Below are 10251 nucleotides of genomic sequence, written 5' to 3'. Positions count from 1 at the left end.
TTAGAAGCAAGGATGGCAAGACTACGTCTCACATACTTTGGACATGTTATCAGGAGGGATCAGTCCCTGGAGAAGGACATCATGCTTGGTAAAGTAGAAGGCCAGCAAAAAGGAGGAAGACCCTCATTGAGATGGACTGACACAGTGGCTGCAACAATGGGCTCAAGCATAACAACAATTGTGAGGATGGCGCAGGACCAGGTAGTGTTTTGTTCTGTTGTACGTACGGTCGCTATGAGTTAGAGAGTGAGCACCACAATTCACCAGCAATAAAAGTTATGCTCTCTTTTGAGACCAATTTTCTAAAACATTTTCAGTGTAAAGTACCTTCTTCCATCCTTGAATTACCTTGTGTTTTTGTAAGCAATAGGTAACTATGCAATACCTTTGAAAGTTCTGTGACATTACATTTTCTTCTAATCATTCATTCGTTTATTCTTTTATTTGTTCAACAAACATTTATTGAGTTCATGCTAGGTGCCAGGCACTGTAGTCTGAGCTGGAGATACGATGATAAGCAAAAATAAGCACAGTCATTACTCTTGTGTGCTGAAGCTTTACTGGAGCCAAACGCACTTTAATCAAATTATCTCACAGACCATTGTAAAACTGCATTTGTAACATATTAGCAAGTAAAGGTATATGGTACAGTAAGAGTGTAGTTATTATATGAGCATTCTCAGGAAGACTTCTCTGAGAAAGTGATATTTGAGGTAAGATCTGCAGGAAAGGAGTTAATGAGTCAAAGAATGAGACTAGAACAGTCTGGACAAAGAAAGCAGTAACAGAGATGCTGCATCCATACTCTCACTGTTTCCAGTTCTTCTCCCATTCCCTCCTGAATAAAACACCCAGCTGGCTTTTGTATCCTTCACTCTACCAGAACTGCTCTCATCAAGGTTCCCAAAGACTTCTACATTACTAAATGTGGTGGTCAATTATCAGTGTTTATCTTACTTGGCCTAAAGCATCATTTAACTTACCACTTCTTCCTCCTTCATCACTTTCTTCACTTGGCTTCTAGGACACCACACTCTGCCGTTCTCCCTCTTCACTAGCCACTCCTGTACAGTCACCTTTGCAGATTACTCCAAATCGACCTAAACTCCGTGCCTCTTTTGGTGATCTTAACTATTCTTGGTCTTTAACTACTATTGAATCACTAATGAAACCTAATATTTTCTCCTCTAGTCCAGGATCTCTCCCCTCAGCTTCAGACTCATTTATCCAAATGCCTACTCCACACCTCTGCTTGAATGTTTTATAGGCATCTCAAACATAACATGGCTAAAACTAAACTCTTGATCTCACAACCGCCCCCCCCCCCCCCACCCCCACCGGCACAACCCACATAGACACACATCTGCTTCATCTGTAGACTTTCTCGTGATAGTAAACGGCAATTTTTTCCTTCTAGCTGCTCAGGCTAAAAACTTTGGAGTCATCTTTGACTCTTTTACTCTCACAACTCACATCCAATTTGTCAGTAAAACCTGTTGGCTATACTATCAAAATATATCCAGACTGGTCCTCCTCTCACTGTCTCCACTGTTAACACCCTGGTCCAACCCACCACCTATCATCTCACTTGGATTTTTAGTTTAGCTTCCTAACTAGTCTCTCTGCTTGTACCCTTGCTTCCCCACAGTCTATACTCAAAATAATTTAAAAGAAGTAATTCTTTAAAAAGAGTCAGACTGTGCCCTCATTTGCTTAAAACCCTCTAGTGGCTTCCCATGTCAATTCAAAAGCCAAGGTCTTTTCAATCACCTACATGATCTCCTACCACTACCCTCTTCCTGTGACTTCATGTTGCTCTATTTCCTGTACTTACTGTGCTCCAGCCACATTAGCCTTCTTTCTCAAATGTGCATGGGGGGGTCAGGATGGGGAATTAGTTCAGTGGCAGAATTCTCGCCTTCCATGCAGAAGACCCGATTCTATTCCCAGCCAATGCACCTCATGCATAGCCACCACCCATTTGCCCATGGAGGCTTACATGTTGCTATGATGCTGAACATGTTTCAGTGGAGCTTTCAGATTAAGATGAACTAGGAAGAAAGGCCTGGCAATCTACTTCTGAAAACCAGCCAATAAAAACCCTATGGATCACAATGGTTTGATCTGCAACTGATGATGGATATGACGCAGGACGGAGCATCTTGTACTGTTGTGCATGGGGTCTCTGTGAGTTAGGGCTGACTCGATGGCAGCTAACAACAACTCAAATGTGCAGGCATGCTCCTACCCAGGGGCCTTTACATTGGCTGTTCTCTTCACCTGAATGTTCTTCCCCCTGGCATCTTCAGATCCCCTCAAATGCCTCCTTCTTGATTAGGTCTTCTCTGATTACCTTATTTAAAAGTGAACTTGCCCCCACAACCCAACATTCCCTATTCCCCTTCTGTTTTTAATTCAAAGCATTTGTCTTCTTCATTTGATTCACTGTACGTTTACATATTTATGTATTGTCTCTCTCTCCCTAGAAGAACGCAAGCTCTCTGGCAGAAGGCAAACATCTTCACTTGGCTTCTAGGACACCACACTCTGCAGCTGTCAGTGCTGTATTCCCAGGGTCCTGTTATATAGTAGGCACTCAACAAATATTTGAACGGTGCTAAACCAGAGGGAGAAAAATGGGTGGATTTGAGGAATATTTGGGAGACAAGACTGACAGAACTTGCTGATAATTTGGCTACAGAGGTATGAACAACAGGAAGGAATGAAGGATGACGCTTAGGTTTCAAATTTTCACAAGTGGATGGATGGCAGTGACCTTTACTAAGATAGGGAACACTGGAAGGGAATCAGATTCATGGGGGATAACTGTGTATTTGGTTTTAGGCATGTTGAGTTTGAAGTGCTTTTAAGATATCTGACAAAAAGTATCAAGGAGATAACTGGATATATGAAAGCTGAGAGGTAAAGCTGGATGGAGCTATACACTTGGGAGTCATCTGCAGATAAATAGGTGCTGGTAAAGCCATGTGTATGGACTGAGATCATATTCAACTATGGAGTGAAAAGGGAAGCTAGACTTGAGAAACTACCCTACCCTTTTTGAGCTAGGTAAAGAAGGATGAGCCCACAAGAGAAACAAAAAAAGAATTTTTTTTTTGCTTTTAAAATCACACTTATAAGAATAGTTATAACCATTTTTATTGATTCAAACCAGTAGTATTAGAATGCTTTGAGGCTTGCCAAATTAGACCGATTCATCGGTCACTTTCAGAAACTATCTGAAAAATTCACAATACCTGTCCTTCTGCAGCTTCAAAATATACCAATATACAAAAAGCCATCCCTCCCAAAATATGTGATTTGGCTTATTGCAGTTTCCTTAAAGTACCATACCTCTCTCACTTCTGGGCCTCAGCACATGCTCTTTCTTTGGCCCCCACTTCCCCTGGGAAAAAGACTCCACTGAGCCTTGGTGGAGCAGTGGTTACAGCCATCGACTGCTAACCCAAAGGCCGGCGGATGGAAACCAACAGCAGCAGCTCGGGAGAAAGACTTGGCAGTCGCCTTCCATAGAGAGTTACAGCCTCAGAAACCCTATCCCATGGGGTCGCTATCAGTTGGTTTGGTTTTGGACTTTCCAAGACTTGGCTAGGTGGCCCTCTTTCTAGACACTCCAAAGATAACACTATTATGTAGTTTTGTTTTTGTTTAACGAGGTAGGGACTGTGTCTCTTTCACTGTTTACACTATGCCTACAAGGCTAAATTTTTAGAACTACATCTGTTCTGCAACGTGAAGAATTCATTCTATCAGTTCACTGACAGCCATTCAAATCCCGACTTTTCTTAAGAGGCATAACTTTTTTAAATCAAACAGTAATTTGTAAACAAATGATCGAATCTTTAAAGATACAAAATTTTGGAGATTTCAATTGTTTTTTTTTTTAATGGTATCCTTAAAGCCTGCAAGAATTCGTATCTAGGAATATTGGGGATTCTTTCTTTTAGTCTCATTTGAAACGGATTAGACAAGTCGGTTTCAATGCCCTGCGTGGGATTCATTTGACTGACCAAGTAAGGCACATACTGTCCCTATACAGACGTAAACAAAGGCTTAGTTGCATAAGGACGCCTAATTCAACCCACGCGTGTTTACTAGAAAACGGCGCACGCTGGGGCAGCAGTGCGGAGCATCCGTTTTCATTTTATCTCCTTTACATCTTAAAGAAGGCCGCTCCCTCCAATCCTCGGGATCGCGACCTCCAAATTCTGGCCTCACCACGCACGGGGGATTGGACACCTGGACTAGTCCTTCCCACTCAGGTTACTGGAAAAAGTCCCTGAAATGTGAACAGCAGCCCTAGATGGCTTCGTCTCCAAAACCCAGGGGAAAAGGAGGAAGGGGAAAAAAAAAAAAATCTTGTCAAAGAAAGCCGGGAAGGGAAGCAACCAAGCCTACAGTGCTCACCTAGCCGACGATCTCAGTCAATCCGCGCTTCCTAACCGTTGGCTCGTAGGCCGCCACAGGCAACGTCGCGGTGGTCCCTGGGGGTTGTAGTTTCTGTCGCTAACGAAACGTCCGCAGAATAAAAACTACGTTTCCCAGAAGTCAACGCGAGGACTCCCTTCCCCTTAAATCTGGGTTTGGGGTAATAAAGACGCGGTTACTATTTTTAGATTACTCTGAAATTTAGCCTTTTTTCTTCCAGGAGCGCTCCATGTCCTCTTTTTTTGCCCTGCTTGTCTTTGATAAAGTTTCAGCATACATCTTACTTTTTTCCCCCTTCTCCACTCCAACACCAAACGTCTAGGAACGGAAAAACTAACCGGCAGAAGCTAAGTGCCTTTCAGACGCATGCGCCTTCCTTGCTGTTACGCATGCGTAAGAGCCGGCAGCCGTTGTCGGCCGCGCGCGGGCTTGGGGTCTGGAGGTATCCTGGCGTAGGGCGGGGCTTTTTCCAATGGCTTTGCCTTCGCGGGTCGCGGCTGCCTGGGCGGGGAAGAGGGCGCAGGGGCAGGGGCGGCTCCTGGTTTGTGCCGGGCGGAGAAAGGGGAGGGGCTGGGGGTGAGGACCCCATCTCCCCTCCCTGCTCCCGCCCTCTGGGCCGATCCCCACCGATGGGGCTAGACGAAGGGGCGGGCTCTGCGCCTGGGGCCCTGCCGCTCCGCCAGCTCCGCGGCCCAGCCCGGTGCGGGGCCGCCCTGTGCCCGTCTGGCTTGGCGGGCGGTGGGCAAGGGTGCAGGGATTGGAGAAGAAGCAGCGTCTTCCTGAGGGTCCGGAATCCGCGGGGCCGAGGGCACTCTCCTCCCACACAGCCGACGAGACTGCAGCCGCAGAAGGCTCCCGCCCGCCGGGAGCGCTCAGGTCTACGACCGGGGCGGCCAGTGGGCCAGGTTCGGCGAGTCGTCCCTGTCGGCGCTCAGCTGGCCGCTAGGGCACAAGGAGGAGCTGCGGAGGGCGGGGACTGGTGCCGGAGGAGAGGCGGGGTGGGAACGCTCCGGAGAACGCGGTGCCTTCCCAGACAGAAAAAAACCCGAATGACTGGAGAGTGTTCAACTGTTACCAGCCTTTCTGGGCATAGCACGGATTTGACAGCTCCACGACGTGAGGATATCCGCTGACCCCGCGAGGCAGAGGAGAGCACTTCCCCGAGACTCACTCTCCAGCAGAGCCAGCGCCGTAAGGTTGCAACTTTCCAACTTTTTTTCCCTTCAGTCTCTGACCTGAAGACTGCTCCTTCGTGTAGAACGAGAGGGTGAGCTCTATTTTGTAGCTCGGTGGAAATCATCAATATAAGAGACAACTGGTTCCAAATGTCACCTGAACGTGTGTTTTCGTGACGACTCGATTTCTCTGATTTTACATTTCTCATTTAAAAAAATACAAACTGATTTGTAGACATGGTGAAAAGTAACTGAAGATTGAAAAGGAAATGCTCCAAGTTGACATGGCTGAAGGAGAGAATGAAATGAGATGGGATGGACTGTGCAGTAGAGATTCAAGTACTAGAGAGACAGCACTGGAGAACATTAGGCAAATCATTTTGAGGAAAACCGAGTATCTTCGTTCTGTTAAAGAGACACCACATCGTCCATCAGACGGGCTATCAAATGCTGTTTCTTTGGATGGGTTGAATAAACTTCTCGCTCATCTGCTCATGCTTTCCAAGAGGTGTCCTTTTAAAGATGTAAGGGAGAAAACTGAGTTTATTCTGAAGAGCGTCCAGGTAAGGAGAGCTTTATAAATAATGCCGTCTATCTAGTACAGCAAAAATTTACTTGCAGTTATTCACTTTGTATTTACTTCTGATAGGTCGTCATGATGTAAACTCTTATTATGAATTAATAATACATCTTAAAATAGTGTTCTTAGACCACTGAATTTTGGGTTAAAATTGGAAAAAAATGAACTGAAGTAAAAAGCAATTTCCAAATATAAGTAAACAAAGTATTGTCTTTCTAGAGAGTTTTAAGTAGAAACTGCATTCTTTCTGGAAATATATATGATAGTTAATTGCAAGTAAAGACTTGCTTTTCCTTATGTTAACTTTTACATGTTGTGAAGCATAGCCAGTATACTTTTCACATTGTTACAATGTTCTGTGTGGAAAGTGTCACGTATAAAAACCTTTAAAATGATAAAAGGATATTCAGTGTTTCCTAGTCCCCTCGTTGAAGATAACTGCTGAAACAATTTTCCCTTGTTCTTAAAAACAAAAACAAAAAAGAGGGTGTGTTCTCTAAATGTGAGCTTTCCTTTTTTTTAAAAAAAAAAATATAAAACAATTAAAGCCCGTGTTATAAAGGAGTTCACAACCCAGGTAGGGTATATGATGGGAACACTTCTATGGTAAATAGTCAACCAACTTGCTCTGTGTTTGTCTGCATGTTTTGTTTCTTTTCTTTTTCACATACACATTTATTTAAATTGTGAGTGCAGCAGATTAAAAATATTATAGTTTTCCCCATTTTGTACATTATTTATTAGAAGTTTTTTTTTTTTGAGGAAGGTTGCCTTTAGATATTAAGAATGTTCAGTAATATAGTTTATATATGCTTGTCGATCTATAAGTTACTCAATCCACATGTGTTGTTCAAAGTCATAGTACGAAAAGTTTTAAAAATTTACAATTTACTTGGATATATATGTAAACCAAGATTAACAGTTTTTCTCTACTGGCTTGAATTTAGTTTAAAGCAACAGAAAAATAATCATTTCCATAAAATTAAGACTCTAAGATCTTGGAATATTTCTTCCCATAACAATTTGGATACGATCGTTATAATTCACTTGTCCAGACTTACTAAAGAGAAATTAATTTTCTAGATACCTAAAGTCTACCATTCTAAGCATCAAAAGTTATTTCTCTGTCTCCTAGACTAGTGACTAAACAACCTTTTTTTCCGATAACGGGCTCGTCATGATGCACATCAAGTACTATTGTATAACAAAAGATGGAGTGTATAGGATTGTATGACCCTACACTAAGAGATGCCATTGTGATTTTTTTTTTACTTTTTGTGCCCAATTTTTATAGTTTTTCTGTCCCTTCTCTTGCTGTCAGTATACGTCACTTCGATCTTTTGCTGAATCAGGTTGCTGCATATTTATATTATTAGACTGGGAAACCAGATAATCAGTTTTGTTAAGAGTTATTTTGAAAATAGAAATAAATAGGCTCCGAAGGGAATACAAGGCCAAAAGTCCGTGCTATAATGGTAAGTAAATGAGTACTGGAGTCCCTGGCTGATGCAAATAAATGGTTAACAAGCTCAGCTGCTAAACGAAAGGTTGGAGGTTGGAGTCTCCCCAAAGGAGCCTGTGAAGAAAGGTGAAAAATCAGCCATTGAAAACCCTATGGAGTAGAGTTCTACTCTAACACACATGGGGTTGCCATGAGTTGGAATTGACTGGGCAGTAACTGTTTTTGTTTGTTTGTTTTTTTAAAATGGGTACTGGAGTCAAATATACCTACGCTCAAATTCTGCTGCTTTTGCTATGAGTTGGAATCGACTTGATGGCAATGAGTTTGGTTTTTTTTTATTTTTATTATTATACTAAGGAACCCTGGTGGTAGAGTGGTTAAGTGCTTGGCTGCCAACTTTTCAGTCAGCAGTTCAAACCCACCAGCTGCTCCGCAGGAGAAAGATGTGGCAATCTGCTTCCGTAAAGATTACAGTCCTGGAAACCCTATGGGGCAGTTGTCCTATAGGGCCACTATGAGTCAGAACCAACTTGATGGCACACAACAACAGCATTAATGTACTACGTAACCTTGAGCAAGTTACTTGACCTCTCTTAGCTTGGATTTCCACATCTATAAAACAGGAATAACAACATAGAGTTATTGTGAGAATTAAGTGAGATGTAAAGTGCCCCAGCACATAGCGGATGCTCCTCTCCCTTTTCATAAGTGAAATACTGAACTATATGATATTTATTTCAAGACTAATTAACCCTTGAGTCTCTTCTACTGTGAAAGTTTCCTATGGATTTATACTCTTTTTTTTCATCTCTGTGTTTATTGCACTTTATTCTCGCCACAGTTATAACGGACGCTTTCCTTATTGTGCTGTAGTCATATGCCTATGTGTCTGTCTTCCCTACCAGGGCTGTGAGTTCTCAAGAGTATTGGCTGGAACCTGAAAGCTACTAAATAAATATTTAGTGGATGGACAAATCTGAATTTGGCTTCTTTTTGTTTCTTATCAGTCAGAATAGAATTTAGCAGATTAGTGAATTTCTATCCCTACATCATTCATTAGTTCACTCATTCATTCAAAAAATGTTTATTGAACCTCTGGTGAATGTCATTCTAAGAACTGGGGACCAGTGATAAACAATTTTGATGTTCTACTCAAGGGAGACATAACATAAAGAAGTAAATAAAAAAATTTAATTTTAGATAATGAGGAAAGAGTTTCCTGAGGAGATGACATTTAAGCAGAGACTTGATGAGTGAATAAATCTTATCCAGGCCAAAGTGAGATTTGTGAGGGGGACATTCCAGTCATAGGGAACAGTATGTATGAGGCTTCGTGGTAAGAGAGAGCAGATGAGTTCTAGGAATTGAAAGTAATGCGATATGTTTGGAGTATACAGTTGAGGAGGCCATGAAAGCTTAGAAGCACATGCTCTAGAATCAGACCCGGATTCAGATTTTAGCTCCAATACTTTATCAGCTCTACAACCTTAGACAAGTTACATTATCTCTCTTTGACTCAGTTTCCTCAAAATGAAGATGATGGAAATAGTTCCTGCCTCCCAATGTTGCTGTGAGAATAAAATGAAATAATCCTGCAAGTATATAGCATGGTGACTAGCACATAAGAAATGCTTGCTAAATGTTAGGTGTTCTTACTGTTATTAAGCATGTTGTAGGCCATGGTAAGGGTTTTGGACTTTATCCTAGGAACAGTGGGAAGCCACTGAAGGGTTTTGAGCAAGATAGTGACATAATTGATGATGTGTTAGAAGGACCACTCTGGAAGCAATGTGGAAGAATGAATTTCAAGGGCCAAGAGTGGATATGTGACATCAGTTAGGAGGTTGTTCCAGTAGTTGAGGAAAAAATGATGGTGGACTAGGATGTGATAGGGGAAGTAGAAAAAAGTGAGGGGTTTGGGAGATATCTAGGAGATAGAAATCAAGCATATAGTATTTAATTGGATTTAGGCGATGAGGAAAATAAAATGAAGGATGAATCTTAAGTTTCTAGTTTGAGCTTCTTGGTGAATAGTGCAGTTATTTCCCGAGACAGAAGAGTAGCAGGAGGTTGAAAAAAAAAATGGTGAGTTTTCTTTTAGATGTGTTGAGGTTAAGGCGCCTATGACACATCCAATTAGAAACAGCTCCTAAATGGCTTTCTGTCCTTGCTATTACTGTTCTAGTTCTGCCATTGTTATCTCTTACTTCTCTCGAGACTTAGCCCACCTCCACCTTCATATCCTTCCTCCACATAGCTGCAGAGCCATTTATCCAAAATAAAAATCTGACCATGTTACTCTCTTTCTTAAAACCCTTTAGGCTAGAGTCTAACCTTCTTAATAATGTCATATAATGCTTACTATCAACTGGCTTCCACTTAGGTCTCCAGCCTCACTGCTCATACTCTAGCATCAGCCTCACATCTGAAACCAAATGTTAATTAAATGTTGTTTTTATGTGCCATCTAGTCAGTTCCGACTCATAGCGACCCTATATGACAGTTAGAACTGCCCCATAGGGTTTCCAAGGAGCGGCTGGTGGATTTGAACTGCTGACCTTTTGGTTAGCAGTCAGGCTCTTAAC

The 10251-nt window shown here is 42.2% G+C and overlaps 2 protein-coding genes across 5 annotated transcripts in view; one reads left to right on the top strand and one right to left on the bottom strand.

Annotated features, from left to right (window-relative positions):
- The window catches only part of CEP57L1 (centrosomal protein 57 like 1), a 55781-nt gene extending 51184 nt beyond the window's left edge, over positions 1 to 4597 (bottom strand). For all 4 annotated transcript variants that reach the window (XM_023727632.1, XM_023727634.1, XM_023727633.1 and 1 more), the window contains exon 1: positions 4429 to 4597. The gene's annotated coding sequence lies outside the window, so the exon portion shown is untranslated. The remainder of the gene's footprint in view (positions 1 to 4428) is intronic.
- Positions 4598 to 5418: 821 nt separating this feature from the next.
- SESN1 (sestrin 1) overlaps positions 5419 to 10251 on the top strand; it is a 110724-nt gene continuing 105891 nt past the window's right edge. Inside the window, exon 1 of the mRNA XM_004372449.2 lies at positions 5419 to 6187. Within this exon, the coding sequence (XP_004372506.1) occupies positions 5894 to 6187 (294 nt within the window). The 5' untranslated portion in view covers positions 5419 to 5893. The remainder of the gene's footprint in view (positions 6188 to 10251) is intronic.

The sequence above is a fragment of the Trichechus manatus genome, unplaced genomic scaffold (genome assembly GCF_000243295.1).
Source record: "Trichechus manatus latirostris isolate Lorelei unplaced genomic scaffold, TriManLat1.0 scaffold00017, whole genome shotgun sequence".
Lineage (NCBI taxonomy): Eukaryota > Metazoa > Chordata > Mammalia > Sirenia > Trichechidae > Trichechus > Trichechus manatus.
This window is presented reverse-complemented; position numbering and strand designations above follow the sequence as displayed.